Genomic DNA, 18,844 nt, shown 5'->3' on the forward strand with positions numbered 1-18,844 from the left:
TTCCTTGTTCAGGTTCTGAATCCCCATTTTGGGCCATCCCAGTGCATGGAGGCCCTCCTCACTTTTTCTGAGCTCTGAGTTTCCATGACAGATCACCCCAGCATCATTTTCTCACCTCACTCATGCCCATCTTGGGAATGCCTTCTTAACACTGCTTGGGCTCCAACTCCTTATTCCAGGCTAACCCACCTTTTATGGATGCACTTCTCATTCTGCTTGGGCTTAGAGCTTCAATAGGGCAGACCCCATGCCTGGACACTCTCCTCACCCTCTGAGATCCCAACTGCCACATTAGACCAACCTCCATTGAGATGTGGCTTTACCTTGTTTTGGCTCTGATTTCAAACATGGGGTGCTTTCCCCACATCATTGCCTTCCTCATCTCCCATGGGTCCTGACACATGGTAGGTTGTCCCACCCCAGTGATACTCTCCTTACTTTGCTTTGGCTGTGACTTCCAAACTAAGCCTTTAACCAAAAAAATAGACCTTTTCACTCATTCCAGCTATGAAACCTCATGCCCTCCTCACATTGCCTGGGCTCTGACACCCTAGGTCAGAGCCTAAAAGCACTCTAATCTATGCCAGATGCATACTTTGTACTGCTGTACTCTTAAGACTGAACTTTTCAGAAAGGTACAGAAGAAGAAGGAGAAGGAGGAGAAGTAAAAGAAGTAGAGGGAGAGAAGAAGAAGAAGGAGAAGGAGAAGAAGAAGAAGAAGAAGAAGAAGAAGAAGAAGAAGAAGAAGAAGGAGGACGAGGAGGAGGAGGAGGAGGAGGAAAGAAGAAGGAGGAGGAGGAGGGAGAAAAAAAGAAGGAGGAGGAGAACGAGAAAGGGTAGAGAGAAAAGAAGAAAAATAAGAGGGAGATGCTAATGTCATACTTAATGGTGAAAACAAACAAAACAAAAACAAAACAACTGAAAATTTTCCCATAATATTGGAGTAAAGCAAGGGTATCCAGTCTTACCACTTCTATTTTGCATTGTACTGGAGGTCTCAGCCAGTGCTGTAAGGCAAGAAAAAGAAATAAAAAGCATCCAGATAGGAGAGGAAGAAATAAATCTGTCTGTAATCACAGATGACATAATTTTTTATATAACCCTGGGAAATCTACAAAAATTAAATTCTATTAAAATAATAAGTCTATTGAGCAAGGTTTTAAGGTGCAATGTCAATATATAAAAATCAATTATATTTCTATATATTAACAAAAAAACAATGGGAAAATGAAGTACTAAAAATAGTATTTATAATGGTATAAAATATGAAATACTTAGGGATAAATTTAGTGAATCCAATGAAGACCTTTGCATGGAAAACTACAAAATATTTTTGTGAAAAATTAAAGATTGTCTAAATAAATGGAGAGATACAGGATTTTCCTAGATTGGAAGATTCAGTATTGTCCAAGATGTTAGTTTTCCCTAAATTCATCTATAGATTTTATTTAACACAAATTAAAATCTCATGAGGCTTCTCTATGGAAATTAAGGAAATCATTCTTAAATGTCTATAAAAATGAGAAGACCTTGTGGCACCTGGTTGGCTCAGTCAGTTGGGTGTCTGCCTTCAGCTCAGGTCATGATCCTAGGGTCCTGGGATCGAGCCCCACATCTCCCTCTCCTCCCCACTCATGCTCTCCTCTCACTATCTCTCTGTGTCTCTCAAATAAATAAATAAAATTTTTAAAAAAATGCAAAGAACTTGAATAGTCAAAAACAATTTTGAAGAAGAAAAACAAAGTTGTATGAATTATGATACCTGATTTCAGTATTTACTTTACAGCTACCTTAATCAAAGCAATATGAAATTGGTGAAAGGATACACATATAGGTCAATGAAATAGCTAAATAAAAGATAAATATAAAATCAGTTGATTTTCAACATAAATGTAAGGGGAACTCAATGGAGGAAGGAATAAGATTTTTAACAAATCATGCTGAAACAACTAGACATCCATATGGAACAAAAAATACTTTGACTCTTACCTACATCATCCATAAAAAAAGAGCTATATCACAGATCTAAATATTAATAGTAACTTCTTAAAGAAAGCACAGAGAAAATCATAACTTTTGATTAGGCAAAGATTTCTTAGGTAGAATACCAAAAGTATGAACCATAAAGGAGAAAGGTTGTAAATTAAACTTCATCCAAATTAATTTCTTCTTTTCTTTGAAAAATACCATCAAAGAAGTTAATAGCAAGGCCACAGATTGGGAGAAAATATTCACATTACATATATCTGACAAAGGACTTGTATTCAGAATATATAAAGAACTCTTACATCTTAATAAAAAAGACTAGGAAGGCAATTTAAAAATGGGGAAAATCTTATTTATTCAAAATGAAGATATGAGTGGTCACTATGAAATAAATTATACTGGTTTATATACTTACATGTCATTAGGCAAATGCAAATTAAAATCACAATGACATACCACTATACACCCACTAGAATGGATGGAGAGGATATGGAAGAGCTTAATTCTCATGCATTACAGTTGAAATGTAAAATCCTCAGTTGCTGTGGAAAATATTTTGGTAGTTCCTTATAAAGCTAAACATTAACTTATATACAACTCTGCCATTATACTCCTAGGTATTTACCTAAGAGAAATTAAACCATATATCCATAGAAGACCTATATATGACTTTGTATTTACAGTAGTCCAAACTAGGAAGGTTCAAAAACAGATGAATGGATAAATAAGTTGTGAAATAGCCATACAATGGAACACCACTCAGGAGTCAAGAAAAACAGACTATGGATCTGCAATAGCATGTATAGATATCAGAAACACGGTAGTAAAAGAAAGAATCCAGATATAAAATAACATAACTGCATAGCTCCACTTATGTGAAATGCTAGGCAAAAAAAAAAAAAAAAAATCTGTAATGATAGAACTTAGGTCAGTGCTTGTCTAGAATCCCTGGGAATGACATGTAGGTTTAAGGATTGAGAGGGAATTTAGGGGGTGATGAGAATGTATACTGGTTTATACATGTGCCAAGACTATAGTTAGCTAACTATAGATTTAACAGTTTATTTCATATGTTATACCTCCAATTGATTGAATTATTTTTAAAGAGCTTTAAAATATATTGTCAGAAGCTTTGATGCTGTTTAAAAAAACAAGTTGATTCTCTACAAATAAGAGACAACTAAGACTGAACAAGAGACAGTTTGGTGAAAGGCATTTGGGTCAGCCAGGTAAAGTGATCATGTGATGCTCTTCACTTATCTTCTTCTCTTCTTTCTTCCTACCTCAAGGACCCCAAAATATTATTCTACCCTGGTTAAAACCACTTTCCTATGAAACAATGGAATTCCTGTCCTTGTTCTTCTGACATGAAAATTTACCCATTGTGGGACCCCATATCCTTTTTCTCCTTCAGTAGAAAATAAGTTAAAATAAGTGAATCAATAATTTCCTGCTGGTTTGGCTAATACATTAGCACCATCTAGTAGAGATATGGAACTATTCTTGGTTTCAGGAATCCTGGCAAGAAGAGTCACAGGATGGAGGTACCTGGAGTTCAGTGTTCATTCAACCCTCCAAAATGGCTATGTGAGAAGGAGCTGATACAGGAGGGTGGGTCCAGGGGCTGCATGCCTAGCCTTTGTTGCTCATATAAGTGCAAGCTGGGCAACAACCATGATGAGTCTTATAACTCATGTACATTAATTATACCTGTATATACTCACCACAATGTTTCTCTTTGATTTTGCTTTCGTATTAAAAAAGACTGCAGTTTAGATGTTACTTTTAATAATTTGCCAATTGGTTGATGACTTAATCTGGATTCTCCAGAAAATATATCCTGAGGCAAAATTTAAGTGCTACAGTTTTACTAAAGTGTGCAATACTGATGAAAACAAGAATGAAGGACAAGTGGATTGAGGCATGGAAGAAGAGAGAACACATAGGAGCTACTGCTGCATCTTAGGACATTTCTTAGGGGGCAATAAAGGGAAAATTATCTATCTACCTGGATCCCACCTCTCATTCACCAAAATTCCACCCCATGGATGGCTAGCTCTCCTGCAACTTCAGATTGCACATATGTAAGTACTGAGCAGGTAGCATCTTGGTTCTCATTGTCAACTGAGAAACTTGAAAGTGGGAGGTGAGAGACAAAGAATGTGGACATGAAGTGAGGGATGTGAGTTTGTTCTCATGCAAAGCTGATCAGAGCTCTTGTGGAATTGCATGCTAAAGCAGCAACTGGGATGAAAAATAAGGTCAAGAATCTCAGACAGTGGGGCACTTGGGTAGCTCAGTCATTAAGCATCTGCCTTCAGCTCAGGTCATGATCCCGGGGTCCTGGAAGGAAGCCTCCTTTTCCCTCTGCCACTCCCCCTGTTTGTGTTCTTCTCTCACTATCTCTCTCTCTGTCAAATAAATAAAAAAATCTTAAAAAAAAAAAAAGAATCTCAGACACTGGTTGAAGCTAAGATCTGAAGTGGTACACAGTTGGATAATAATTACATTTATAATGTGGTTTTGCAAGTTTTAGAACATATAAAATAGTAGAAAGGGGGATAATACTTATTATATTATCAGCTTTACTCATTTTATTCTCATTGTTTACTTTCTATAGCTGTGATCCCCAGCAGGGCATTTCTCTAAAAGAGGTATACACAAATAGAAATAGACTGAACCATGAATGTGGAGGGGAAGGTATGATAACATAGAACTCATTTTCCTTATAATTCCATTGCACATTAACAGGACACAGAACACAAAGTAACTGTGAACAGACTTTTCCAGAAAACAATTAGGGAGCTATATTTGTCTTTTAACCTATCTTAATATCAACCTTTCAGGTTCTGCGGTCACATTTTCTGTTCCAAAAATAAAATTGCTGATTTTTTTAAAAAGACGATGATATTTAAAATTAATGCACAGAAACATGCCAACTTGAGAATAAAGGTCTAGACTTAGGTATTTACCTACATAAAGTCTCAACAGTAGAAAAGAAAGCCTTAATCGTTTTTTAAAAAGATTTTATTTATTTGTGTGAGAGAGAGTGAGAGCAGTGGGAGGAGCAGAAGGAGAAGGACAAGCAGACTCTGCACTGAGTGGGTAGCCCCATGTGGGGCTCAATCTCAGGACCCTGAAACCATGACCTGAGCAGAAACCAAGAGTTGGATGCTTAACCGACTGAGTTACCCAGGCACCCCAAAAACCTTAATCTTTATAGAAAAAAAGTAAGTCAATACAGAAAGGCAGTTATCTATTAATTAATTAAGTCCTGGAATGGCCCAAGAAAGTCTATCAAGCACAAAAGTGAACTTGATTTGTAGGTTTTGTTGGTTGACCACAAGTAGAATTGTGTAACCATGTTTCTCAGTATTCGAAGTCTGAGGCACAGAGAAACTTTATTGAAGACTATTCACTAAAGAAAAATATGCAACCTGTGGTCATGGGTGAACAAATACCCTTTAGGTACACTGTGGTGACACACAGGGCAGGGTGGTTTGTGGTGTACATCGGTCTGTTTCTTAGCCAAAGTATCATTGGTTTTCTAATGAGAACCAGAGGATTGAAGCCTATCCTAGGGAAAAGGAGTTTCCTGGCTTTATAAGAACCACGGACAGCTCCACGCTGCACCAGAAAAAGCAAGTTATTTTCCCAACGCTGGAATGACAGTCCAGGGTCTCCAGGTCTGATTTAGACTCCAGTTTACTGATAAGGGGCACATAATCAGGCCTCTCTTTACCATTCATTATAAATGTATTTACGTGAGCAGGGAGGGCCCAGTGCTCCTATGAAATGTTCGGAGGTGAGACTGAGAGGAATAGTTTAATGAGCCGATTTTTTTTAAATGGTCTTACAGAGCATAAATAATTAATCGGGCCGCCATGCGAGAGGCTGGATCATGGGTCAGGCGGGAAAGCCCGTGGGTGGGGGCAGGGGCGGGGATCCCCGCGTCGCTGTTTGAATGCTCAGTGGCTGTGGGGGAGAGCGGATCCCACCCAGATTAGGTCAGAGGAGCAACGCCATGTGCTCCAGGCTCCCGACTCTCTTGCTGCCCATCTGGCTCTCCTGGACCCTGGGGACTCAAGGCTCTGAGCCCCGCAGGTGAGGTGGGGGTTTCCCTCCGACCCGCAGCCTCTATCTGGACGCTGTAGCGCGCAGTCCCGTGGGCACAGGCACTGTACTTCACCCACTGGCTTTCGGCCTGTGTCGCAGCTGGGCTGGGGTCGTAGAGGGGGTCGGGTCCAGGAAAGGGGCGGGGGGGAAGCCGATAGCGTTTCCCTCACCGCCTCTGCCCGTGTCGCCGTCGGTCCCCTCCTTCGCCCGGTCGCAGGGAGCGCGGCGGAGCTGGTTTCGCGGCCGAGCCCGGCCCTGCTTCGTGCCGCGCAGTCGCGGCTCCAGCTTGCTGTCCCCAGCCGGGCTCCAGGTCCCGCTCCGCAGCCGCGGGGGCGGGAGGGAGCGCAGAGGGCCTGGGCCACCGGCCGCGGAGAGTGCGGGGGAGGCCAGGGTGAGCGGCGCAGCCGGCTCCGCCTCCGGCTCGCCTTGCCTCCTCCCCCTCCCTCCGCTCCCCAGCCCGCGGCTCCTCCTCTCCCCGGGCCGCTCCTCCCCCCCTTCCCTCCCCCTCCCCCTCCGCCCTCCTCCGCTCGGGGCCAGCGCGGCGGCGGCGGCGGCGGCAGCAGCAGGAGCAGCCCCGGCTGCGGGTCGCGACGGCGGCGGGGCGCCCCCTCCCCCGTGCCGGGGCGCGGCGGAGGGATGTGGGGCTTTGCGGGAGGAAGGCTTTTCGGCATTTTCTCGGCCCCAGTGCTGGTGGCGGTGGTGTGCTGCGCCCAGAGGTAGGGTCGCGGGTGGGTTGACGGGAAGCGGGCCGGGCGGCGGGCAGGGCGCGCGGGTGTGCGCGCCGGTCGCTGGCGGGTGAGCAGCCGCCTGACCCTCCTATCTGTACCCCTTGCGCCCTCCCCCAGCGTGAACGATCCCGGGAACATGTCCTTTGTGAAGGAGACGGTGGACAAGCTGTTGAAAGGCTACGACATTCGCCTAAGACCCGACTTCGGGGGTAAGCGGGGTGTGCGCGGCCGCTGCGGGAAGCGCGACCCACCGCGCTGGCGGCCTGGGTGGAGGAGGGAGGAGGAAGGTGCTTAAGTCGAGCTGCGGCGGAGTAGGGGGGGTGGAGGGCATTTCCCTTGCTCCCACTCCTCGGGTAGGCACCCCTATCCTCAGAGCCACCCGCACCCCGTGCCCGAGCTTGGCTGATCAGTGTGTCGTGCTCTTCCCGCAGGTCCCCCCGTCTGCGTGGGAATGAACATCGACATCGCCAGCATAGACATGGTTTCCGAAGTCAACATGGTGAGTGCCGGCCCTCCCCAGGGCTGTCCCCGAGCCCCTGCTCCACTGTCTGGGCCCACAGTACTGGGCCAGAGGCCTCCTCTGACGGGGCCGAGCTTCCCTGGCCCACAGAGGGAGCGGCTCTCCGGGAGCCAGCCCCCAGCTCGTGCGGCTCCCTCCATCCGCCCGGTGTGCGCTGGGGGCGTCGGGGCGTCGCTGGCGTCGGTGCTGTGAGGAGGGCGCACCCTTCCTGCGGAAGGAAGGGGTCCTGGGCCGGCCTAGCGCTCGGCTTTCGCCGCAGCCCTCGTGCTCCCAGCTCCTCCAGCGGTTTGTCACCTGGTCCTGAGGTTTCCCAAGTGCCGTCTCGCCTCCTTAGCAACAGGCGCTGGGGAGCCGGGGAAGAGAGGCGAGTTGTGAGGGTGGCTCATATTCTAGGTAAGAGGTACTTACGGTTTCCTTTGTTGTCTTTTGGAAAGAGATGTTGGCAGCTGAAGAGGACCAGGGGCAGTGGTCTGTGTATTCTAGGGTGTTTCCGGTCAGTTTCCTCTGTCTCAGTGGGTTCTCTAAAGTCAATCTCTTTGGCAGTGAATCCCGGAACCCCGCTCCGCCAGTCGCTGTCGGAGGTGCTGACGGAGCCCTGGCGGCTCTGAGAACGGGAGGGCCTGGGCCGCAGGCGGGCTCTCGGAAGGGGCCGCTCTGCCAGGAGAGTAGAAGGCTAGTGAGCCCAGTGTCACTTAGAGCTATGTTCATGCTGTCGTGATTCAATATTGTAACGTGTGGAAAGCAGAGGTTCGTGTCCCGAGGTGCGAAGTGGGTACCATAGGCTTTTTTGCTCAGGACACTTTAGGACAACAGGGTATAAGAAGAAAAATAACCCCTTTCATTTGTTAATTGAGCTGAAATATCCTGGGATTTGGAAACAGACTTAATTTTCTGTTGAGTGGCACTTTAGAAATTGTAAGAATGAACATTTGGAAACAATGTTTTTTGGGAAAAACCATTTGGCGACTTTTCTTTCCAACATAACATTGAGAATATAGTGAGGCATGGTTTCAGATAGACCCAATAGGTTTCTCAAGTCTGGTTATATCAGAGTCACCTGAGCAAACTTGTTTTAAATGCATACTTCCAGGTTCCTCACTCCAAGAGATTCTGATCCAGCCCTGGAGTGGAATCTTGGGGTCTCTGCATTTAAAACTAGTGCTTCACACTTTTTTGAAGCAAGTATTTTGTGGACAGTATTTTGAGAAACATCGCAATTAATTATAGAAATAGGTACATTTACAAATAAATTAAAACTACTATTTTAAATAGACTGTTTAGCAAGATATATTTAAAATATATACTACTGTGGATTTTGTAGGAAGAAATCTGACCACACAAAATTAATTTCATCAAATTTTCACTCAATCTAAAGTTTTAAAATTATAATACATGATTTCAAAGTCATGTACTTTTTAAAATTTTTTTTTTAAGATTTTATTTATTTATTTGAGAGAGAGAATGAGATAGAGTGAGCATGAGAGGGGGGAGGGTCAGAGGGAGAAGCAGACTCCCTGCTGAGCAGGGAGCCCGATGCGGGACTCGATCCCAGGACTCCGGGATCATGACCTGAGCCAAAGGCAGTCGCTTAACCAACTGAGCCACCCAGGCGCCCCAAGTCATGTACTTTTCTTTCAGTATATCACCTCGGACATTTTTGTACAAGGCATTATAATAATAAAAGTGTTAGTAAGAAACACAGAAGGGATATCACATACGTAACATTCAAAATTAACATTACATATGTTTTACTTTTTTTATAATCTTGTAAAAATAATCCTGTCCAAACGGCTTTATGATCTTAAGGGAACAAGTTGACATAATCTGTGATTTTCTTAATTGAGAATTTCACATTCTTTAGAGAGAATTCTTCACAGAAGATTATTGCATATTTAGTGGATTATTATATAAAAATATGTATATTGGATGTCAAATGAAATAGAAGATACATTGATGTGGTCCTTTAAGAACTCTATACAATATTAAAACAACCAGGTAAATAAGGAGAATGCGTTCTTGTACAGCATTGCACATTTTCTTTGAGTTAACTTTTAAGAATAGTTATCCAGTTGTCATCATGCTGATACTTGGTACCTTTGAAAACTTCAGCAATAGTTGCCTAATTCATGCACTGTGAATTGAAGTGTCCCAATTTTCTCTGGACCCAAATAATAGAAAGACAAATTGAAGATACAAGCCATTATACTGAATAATCTTTTAGTTTATATCCCAAAGCCAATAATTATGCATAACATACAATAGTATACTATTTTTTTGTGTTCTCATAATGGTAATTTTGTGGCTCTCTAAACATATATTCATTGTAAACAAATTTAAGAATTGATAGGATTGGAGATTGAAAGCCATTGGACAGATAGGACTGCCTCATATTTGAAATATCTTCGAGTGGACTGAGTAAAATTTTATGCTAGAAAAATATGATTTCCCTTCACATATTTGCTCACAATTATGGTTATGATATTTGACCTATTTTTTAAAGATTTATTTATTTATTTGAGAGAGAGAGCATGCATTTGCACACATGCATGGGGAGGGGCAGAAGGAGAGGGGAGAGAGAATCCCAAGCAGACTCTGCTACTGAGCACAGGAGCTGATGTGGGGCTCTATCCCTCGACTCTGAGATCAGGAGCTGAGCTGAAACCAAGTGTGTGATATCTGACCCAACTACACCACCCAGGCTCCCCTTGACCTATTATTAAAGACACTTTGAATAGCAATGGTTAAGCATAATTTTGGAGGTCATATTTCATAAGGAAAGAACAGAGAAATGCAAGCACAAGATTAGAACCATCCTTCAATCATGTTGCTTAAAAATAATAAATTCCATTTATGAACTTCCTTAATCACCTTACTGGTCACACAAAACTAAGTTTTGTGAAGTAATGAAACTAAATAAGAAATGGTCTTGCTTTAAGAGTATTGTAGCTATTAGAGGTTGTAACAAATGGTTGTTAACAAAAAGTAGGATGTAGTCAGTCACATTAGAGGAACAAAAGAAAGGAGCACACAGAAGAGAGAGAGGGAAGGAGGGGGTGGGGGCTGATATTGGGAAGAGGGAGAAAGATTATTTCTGACATGGAAGGTTTCATGTGTAAGTGGCATAGATGGAGGAGGGTGTTGTGGGTTAGGGAAGAAAATGGCAAAGGTATGGATGGATAGATAAGCAGGATAGGAGATTATGAAGGGGAGATCAAAAGGTGAAATTGGAAAAGTAGTACAAACTCCTGTTCACTTAGGTTCTTCTCTGCCATGCCAATTTCAGATGCTAATTGTCAAGAAATAGGAGCCCCGTAAATGTTTTAAGCATGTGACTGACATGATTTGAGATGTGGCTTCAGATGAATCTTTTGGCTAAAATGTAAATTTAGATGGAGGCGTGAGGATGTTGCAGTAGAAGCAAAACTTAAAAGAAAATTAAGGATAAATGATCATGGAAGTTTCATTCCTTGAAATTTTCTTCTTGGGTTTTCATAGATATATTTTTGAAAACATTTATTTAGTGAAATAAAAACTCACCAGTGTTTCAAATAAGAATACATAAAGCATTTGTATCTCAAGGTGGAGAAGATATGTGCATGTTCATGAACTTTTGGGGGTGATTGTAAAGAATAACATACACTGCATAATAGTAATATTGGTACTTTTCTCTTTAAATAGTTGGAAAGCACAGTCTTTATCTACTGGGAGTGCCTACAGATGGTACTTCCAAAGAAGACCTCTGTCCTCAAATAAATAAATGAATATATTTGTATATATACATGTGTACATCATCATGCTTTTTGGTATTTTGTAGAGACAGTCTAAGAATGAAATTGAGTATTTCAATATTTAACATTATTTTGCTATAACTTGTGTCATGGAGAATAGAGATATTCTACATTTCCATTTTTCCTAATCTTCCAATTCTTCTTTTCATGCACCTTTTTAATAATTAGCTGACTCGACAGCAGTCAAATGAAAACCATTTTGTCTTATATAACTTCCATTGTTTCTCTTAGCTTTTGTTTTAAGATTTCATATAATATTTTAAGATTATGCATGGTTAATTATTTAGATTTAGTTTATATATTTAAGTGACATTGTATATGTGAAAGAACACTGTTCATGGAAAATTTTTGTATACATCTGTTATAATTCTGATGCTTAAGCATTGGTCCTCATGTATAAAAGCATGTGTTGAATATTTAGATGGGGAGATGAATAAATGGAGGAAAATTATTGAAAGTGTAGGAAACAAAGAAATATTAAAGATGTAAAACAATTAGAAAATTTTATTTTCAAAACAGTATTTTTACTCAGAGAATGAAGTAGTTCTATAACTCTTAAAAATAAATTTAAAAATGAAAACAACATTTTAAAGTACTCATGGTTTTTTTTTAAATTTGATTAGAATAAGCCATTGTTTGATTTATTAATTCAGAGAAGAAACTATACATACTTAATTTTTACTTAATTAACTTTAAAGTATTGAGGATACAAAACTAGATTCAAATGCTAGTAGTATTAATAGTAACTTCTATGCTTTATCTTGTACTTTGTTATTAATTTATACTTAGTCCATTAAAATTAACTCAGTCTTAACAAAAATGTAGCTACAGGATTATTTTTTTCTGATATCATCCATGTAAATCATAAATTGTCTTTTTTTTGGTCTTGAGTTCCTTTTATGTAATATATAATGTGTATCTTTAGTTGTTATGAGGTGTATATTCATCCATTATTCTAGTTCTATTGTATTCCTTCTTCATTTGTTGCATTTTCTTATTATAAAATCCACTTTTTAAAAAAGTGTCTAGATGTAAAATAAGTATTGTACATAACATAGTTTTGGCACATCACAAGAAGCAGCTTTGGAGCTGTATCACTGTAAAATGGATACAGTCTCACTCGTGTACAAAACCATGCATACACACACATACAGACATTTGCACTATCAGTTTGTCTTTCCTTTCTTCAGAAAGAGTAGGAAAGAGGAGAAGGTCATTTTGGCTAGAGTGAGCTGGAATCTGAGGTCTGGAGAATTCAGCTTTGAGGCATTTTTGATCAAATTTATGTTAATCAATTCCCCCCCCACCACCACCTTTCAGAGTCTAGAGGTTTCTTTGCCAATAGAGAATGCTGAACTAGAGTATAGTGTCCAGCACCGTGCTAGAATCTCAGGTAAAGGAAGAGCTGAATCCCAGGAGTCCAGGTAGTGTGCTGAAAAGAGCCTAATGGGGTTGGAGTTTTTGGTTCTATTTCCAAGTCTATGGGAACATCTAGCCTTAGGCAAATCACTTAACATTCAGTAAATCAGTTGCAGGCTTTCCAGATGCCCATAGCATGCCTACAGAGTGGATTCCGAAGTGGTATCACACTTCTCTATAGAGAAAATCGTGGTAGACAATCACAGCTACACAAATACACAGTAGAAAGCTATCCTTTACTGATTTTTTTCTGGAGGCTTGGGCCATATTTAAAGTTTGCATATCAATTGTTATTAGCATTTTAAAGGTTGGAAATGTGGTAATGCTCTTATTATAAAGTAAGCTGGGGGATGACTCAGCAGAAAGGAAAAAGTGTTTCTCTGACCCAGTTGGGGTTGGAAAACTGCTTACATGGAAGGCACTCCAGGGGTAAGGTCCATGGAGTGTGTTGGCATTTGGTTCCAGGTTGCTGCATTTTGGAGGTGGCTGTTTATTGAGGACATTACTTTTCACTGGCAGTATGTTTCGTGCATAAGTGATGATCATACATCAATGCTGGGGCGCTGATAAGAAAGCATATAATGAACTTCAGAGATGGATGAAAATAATACCTTACATAATATGCTTTTTATGAAGGGAAGTTTGTGTTTAATATTGGAAGGAATGGTATAGAGAGTGCAAAGAGAATGCTTTCTGTCTTTTCCCTTGGGGAGGTTGTAAAGCTTATGTTGCTATATTTCTTAAAAGATGGATCTTACACACATTGTCCTGTTGTGAACCACCTCTTGCCTGTGCCTGGCTCAGGGACTGTATGGTGTGTTGCACATAGAAATATTTGGTTTGAAGTGATGGTGCAAATATGCTTATTTACATATAAAATTTTTTCCAGTTTTTGCAAGTAAAGCAATGTGGATTCAGCCTTTGACACTGCTGTTGTGACTCTTCTTTTCTCCCATTGACACAGGACCTTTCTTTCTCAAATGGGTTCTGTATTGTATCATGCATACTGTTATTGCATAAGAAGCCTACCAACCATTTGGAATCCTTTAAGTTATTTTATAATACATGTTGAGGTGTAACTTAGGGAAATTATAACTAACAGTTTTATGCCATTTTGCAATTTATGGAATACTTCGAGTGTTTTGTCATTTAATCTTCAAACCTGATGATGAACTTGGTAAAGTTGGTAACACAGGTGTTAACCTCATCTCCATTTTTCAGAAGAGAAAATAGCCTTAGGACTTGGGAATAGCACTAACTTACTGAATGGCAAAGCTGGTGCTTACTTGGCCCTGCTTCTGTGGTGTTTCTACCGCATACGACAGAGCAACAAAAAGTGCTCTGTTAGGAGCACACATGATTTTATATTCTTCTGGGACCTTCACTGTTGTCTAAATTAGATCCTCCCATTCTTCTTTTCCACAAAAGCTTATTCTTCACTTAAAGCACTTATTACAGTGTGACATATAATTAGGGTGTATTTATTTGCTTAAAATCTTTCTCCTCCATTTTTTTTTCCCATTAGATTATAAGCTCCATGAGGCAGAACTATGTCTATGGACAGACCTTGTACTTGATAGGCACCTATTAGACATTTGTTGAAAGTGTATGAATGAAGAATTAATGAATGAATAAATACACAAGCACATAAATAAATAGATATGTAGCTTTCCAACGAAATATTTTTATAACCCAGAATTTGGGCTCATGACCAAGAAGAAGCTTTTACTGGCTCAATGTGATATACAAAGATTTTACCATAGGGGACTTAATTCGGCCAGAATTTGTATAATTGCACACAATATAATACACTCAGCTGGTATTTTGTAGCTGCTACCCCTTTCACTGGAGAGCTCTTAAGCTGATTTCAAAGCAGAAAGGAGAGTGAAGTGTTGTAGCAGTGTTCTATATGACACAAGTTTTGATTATTGTATACGGATTCATCAGACTTTGCCTTCCCGTCCCAATGACACTCAGTAGTGCAGTGAGGCTGCTGTGGTTTTCATTTGTTTGCTCGCTTTCCAGCACAGTTTACTTCTGGACCATTTATGCCAGCCATTAAGAAGATTCTTCAGCTGCAAAATTTGGAACACCAAGACTAAGATAGGTCTCACCTCTTGGCAATTTGCTCTACCACCAGTTCAATGAAGAGTCAAAGCCTCTGATATCTCTGGCTGGAGATGTAGAATTCCTTTATTCCTTCTTATCAGGAGACCACATCGAGTAATAGAAGTCATTTGTAAGCATTAACTCATGTATCCCTCTTTTCATTTTCCATTGAACTTAAGCATCACACAGAGGCATTAATACAATGAACAAAAACTTCAGCATGCATGGAACTAACATTTCACAAGAATGGGAATAAAATTAAGACATAAGAATGTCACAGCTCTTTAAATGCCCTAATTTGTGCTTCTTCAGTCAATCTGAAAGAGGATATGGATTCTATTGATTACAACATCATCGTAGTTCTACAATGCAATTTCCTTTTATGTTAAATATTTGCTAAATCCACATGCTATGATTCATGACATGAAATACATTTATTTTGAATCGACTTTAAAGGATAACAAAAGCTACTGGTTTAAGGCTATAGAATCCTGATTGTGTTTGATACATACGTATAAAATATGTTACTTAGTTCAGCATCACATCACTATTCTTTTTAAACTGAACTTTTTAAATAAGCCTTACCAATTGATAACACTAATGAGTAGAAGAAACAAGTTTTCTGGATCACACATTGCTACATGTTCTGTGTATGTATGCATGCGTGCATCTATGCAAACCAAAATTTGTTTTAAAAGAAGCAACAGTTTGGGTAATTTGTTGTAATATTATTGTTTTTCCAATCCTGCTGACACTAAATATCCATCCAAGAGATAAGTTCAAATATCAGGTGGGAAGTAGACTAGAATGGTTACAGAGCCTAGGGCCTGTCCTGTAGAATATACTTAGTAAATATTTATTAAATGAATTTGTGTAGCAAATGACCCTTGTGGTAAAACTGTACCTTTGATCAATTTTATTGCAGAAATTCCCCTATTTGGGTGTTTGTTTTGCACATAAAATGAACCATAGCTTTATATGTGAGGATTCCTGTGAACTTGTTTCCAAAAAGAAAAAAAAATTATGGAAAACAGTGCCATTCCTATTATGTAGACCAGTGATTCCACAACTTATAGACCAAGAATCTTTGTGTAGTATTAGAGTTATTGCAGGGGTGGACATGGCTAAGTGTTCTCCAAGCATGATTTCTCATCATCGGTGAATTCTGTGCTTTGCCTTTCCAAAACAGTACACATACTAGAAAAAAGATTGGGGGGGGCGCCTGGGTGGCTCAGTCGTTAAGCGTCTGTCTGCCTTTGGCTCCGGTCATGATCCCAGGGTCCTGGGATCAAGCCCCGCATCGGGCTCCCTGCTCGGTGGGGGCCCTGCTTCTCCCTCTCCCACTCCCCCTGCTTGTGTTCCCTCTCTAGCTGTCTCTCTCTCTGTCAAAAAAAAAAAAAAAAAAAGTTTGGGAATAACCGTTTGAGCATATGAGGACCAGGATTGATTGCTCTATATTCCTTTTTTTATGCTGTTAAACATTCTACAGATAATTCATTGGTATGAGGGCATATTTAATTGTGCTGTTGAATGAGTTTTTATTTCTGAATCTTTCCTTTGTTTTGGCCCTAGGCACCAAAATTTCCTGTGAGAATGTCATTTCCTGTGGTATGGGCTAAAATAATGGTTTCTTAAGAGAACTCTGTTCTATAGAATGTAAATGTGGGCACCATAATCAAAATATTTCTGCTCAAATCATATTGGAAATTATGTTAAAGATATAAAATAGGTTTCTTTGCTGCAGGAATTTCAGGCCCATAATATGCTAATGATTTTGTAAATTTTCATGAGAGGAGTGAAGAATTCAATATTTTAAAAATCATGTTTCATTGGGCATTTTTTTCTTGGGGGGTGGGGGACCCATTTAACACTTCATGAAGTTTTTTGTAGAACACAGTTTAGAAAATATGGGGCTAATCCGTTGAATCATAACGGCCAGTTCCTGTGAATGATAACTGAGAAGATTGCTACATTAATAAAACCTCTTTTGGGGGCACCTGGGTAGCTCCATCATTAAGTGTCTGTCCTTGGCTCAAGTCAAGGTCCCAGAGTCCTGGGATCGAGCCCTGCATGGGGCTCTCCACTCAGCAGGAAGCCTGCTTCTCCCTCTTCCCCTTGTGTTCCCTTTCTTGCTGTCTCTCTCTCTGTCAAATGAATAAAATCTTTAAAAAAAAGAACAGTTAAAAATAAATAAATAAATAGATAGATAGATAGATAAATAAATAAATAAAACCTCTTTTGGTGAAGATGTCCATAGCATGGAAGGTACAATTTTGATCAAGAATCTACCAGTACATATGGGAATGGGTTATATTTTCTAGAAGTGAAGATTAAGCATCTGTTATAATTGATTGATAAAAAGCACAAAGATTTTGTTCTATAATTATAGACTTTGTCATACTAAGGGAAATCTGTGTGTTTTAAGCTTCCTTGTTTTCTTGTATTATGAGAGTACAAGTACATGATACAGAGGCAGAGATATATGTGTTAAAGAAGAAGAGATGCAAAAGGCTCTGGGGCCAACAGCAGCAGATTAATACTAAAAGCAAAATATGGCTCCCTGAGGCTGTTAGGCTTGGCCATTGGTTTTTAGATGGTGGTCTGTATGTTATTAGTATTCATATGTAAAGTAACATTCTGTTTGGATGAAAGGTTCTTTTGATAAACACCCCCTAGAGTAAGTCATTTCTAAAATTTCCCTTGTGACTAGTTTTCAGTAGTTCAATGGAGAGTTTGTATATGCTTATAAATAGTCAGGGACAATAGTCTATAAGGCAGATGCATTTTCTGGATTTTTCTATTAACCACAATAATATCATAAGGGGGCATTATTGCTCAATATTGCCTGTACCACTGCGGAGGCCCAACTGGGGATCTGTGGTGGCTCAGTGATTGTAAAAGACTGGGGGTAGGGGCACCTGGGTGGCTCAGTCGTTAAGTGTTTGCCTTTGGCTCAGGTCATGATCCCAGGGTCCTGGGATGGCCCAGCATCAGGCTCCCTGCTCAGCAAGGAGTCTGCTTCTCACCCTGCCTGCAGCTCCCCCTGTTTGTGCTCTTTCTCTCTCTGTCAAGTAAATAAATAAAATCTAAAAAAAAAAAAAAAAAAAGACTAGTGGTAATGAGCAGGTAAACCAAAGTAGATCCAGAAAATAAGAGATTAAGAATGTTAATTGATTATAATAGTAAATGGGGTTTTGTTTGTTGCTTGTTTGTTTTTAACATTTAGAAACACAGAAAGCTGGTTTTAAAAAAATGGTTCTTATTTTGGAAATATAGTATCTCTCTATAGATATATATATGTATATAAAAATTACGTAAGAAATATACATTATATATAAATAGACTTACAAGAAATATTTATAAATATAAAATATAAATATTTATGAGAGAACTATAAATATTTATAAGAAATATAAATGTCAAAGAAATATACATATTTCTTTTCTCCCATGCTATACGTTATTTAGCATTACACTGTATTCACTTCAAAATTTTATCTTTATTTTATGATTGCAAAGCTACTCTCAAAGCTTGAGATTTTACTTTATTATTGTAAATGGTTTGGAATTTTAATTATCTAGGTAATTTCCTCAATACTCCAGGTTGTTTTGCCTTCAGAGACCATAGGGAGTCTAACTTGAAAGATTGCCCTCTGCAGTGGAAAGAGTTGCGTGTCAGAGCACTTAGATCCCATGGAAGGGTTTGTTGGAACTTTGGCAAGTCATTCAGACTCAATGGTCATCAATTTGATCTTTTTAAAGAGTGTGTTAATAGGATTCTCTAAATTGCCTTCCAGTTCTGGTTTCTGTGTTTCTTAAGAGTCTGTGAGCAGTTAGAACCACAAGGGGACCTTCTATTTGCCTTACACAAACTACTACTTGTTCATTTGATACTGCATGTGGTTTAATTGATTATCTGAGAGGTTGTCATCTGGCAGTTTGCAACCTTCTATTCTAAGCATGGCCAGTGTGAAACCCAGAATGGTTTTTTTGGGCTACTTATTTCATGTGCTATGAAATTCAGACATTTTGTACATAGTCGGCATTTTAAAATCTGCATCCATGCTCATCAATTTTCAGGTCTCAAACAGTGGTATTTGCTTCTTCGGTCTGAATGTAGAATTATTAATTTATGAGCAAAAACTGTAGTGGACTGTTAAAATGCTTTTTTTAAATTCA

General features: G+C 39.8%; 1 protein-coding gene across 2 annotated transcripts in view; it reads left to right on the forward strand.

The window, feature by feature from the left end:
• Window positions 1–5,534: 5,534 nt before the first annotated feature.
• The window catches only part of GABRB3 (gamma-aminobutyric acid type A receptor subunit beta3), a 218,884-nt gene continuing 205,574 nt past the window's right edge, over window positions 5,535–18,844 (forward strand). Inside the window, exons 1-3 of one of the 2 annotated variants that reach the window (XM_081831476.1) lie at window positions 5,535–6,090; window positions 6,948–7,039; window positions 7,262–7,329. In XM_081831476.1, coding sequence (XP_081687602.1) covers window positions 5,951–6,090; window positions 6,948–7,039; window positions 7,262–7,329 — 300 coding nt within the window. In that variant the 5' untranslated portion in view covers window positions 5,535–5,950. Of the gene's footprint in view, window positions 6,091–6,670; window positions 6,819–6,947; window positions 7,040–7,261; window positions 7,330–18,844 lie in introns of those variants that run through there. The other variant, XM_081831477.1, reaches the window with a different exon arrangement.

This window comes from Leptonychotes weddellii, chromosome 9 (assembly GCF_054177405.1).
Source record: "Leptonychotes weddellii isolate Sample4059 chromosome 9, ASM5417740v2, whole genome shotgun sequence".
In the NCBI taxonomy this organism is placed as follows: domain Eukaryota; kingdom Metazoa; phylum Chordata; class Mammalia; order Carnivora; family Phocidae; genus Leptonychotes; species Leptonychotes weddellii.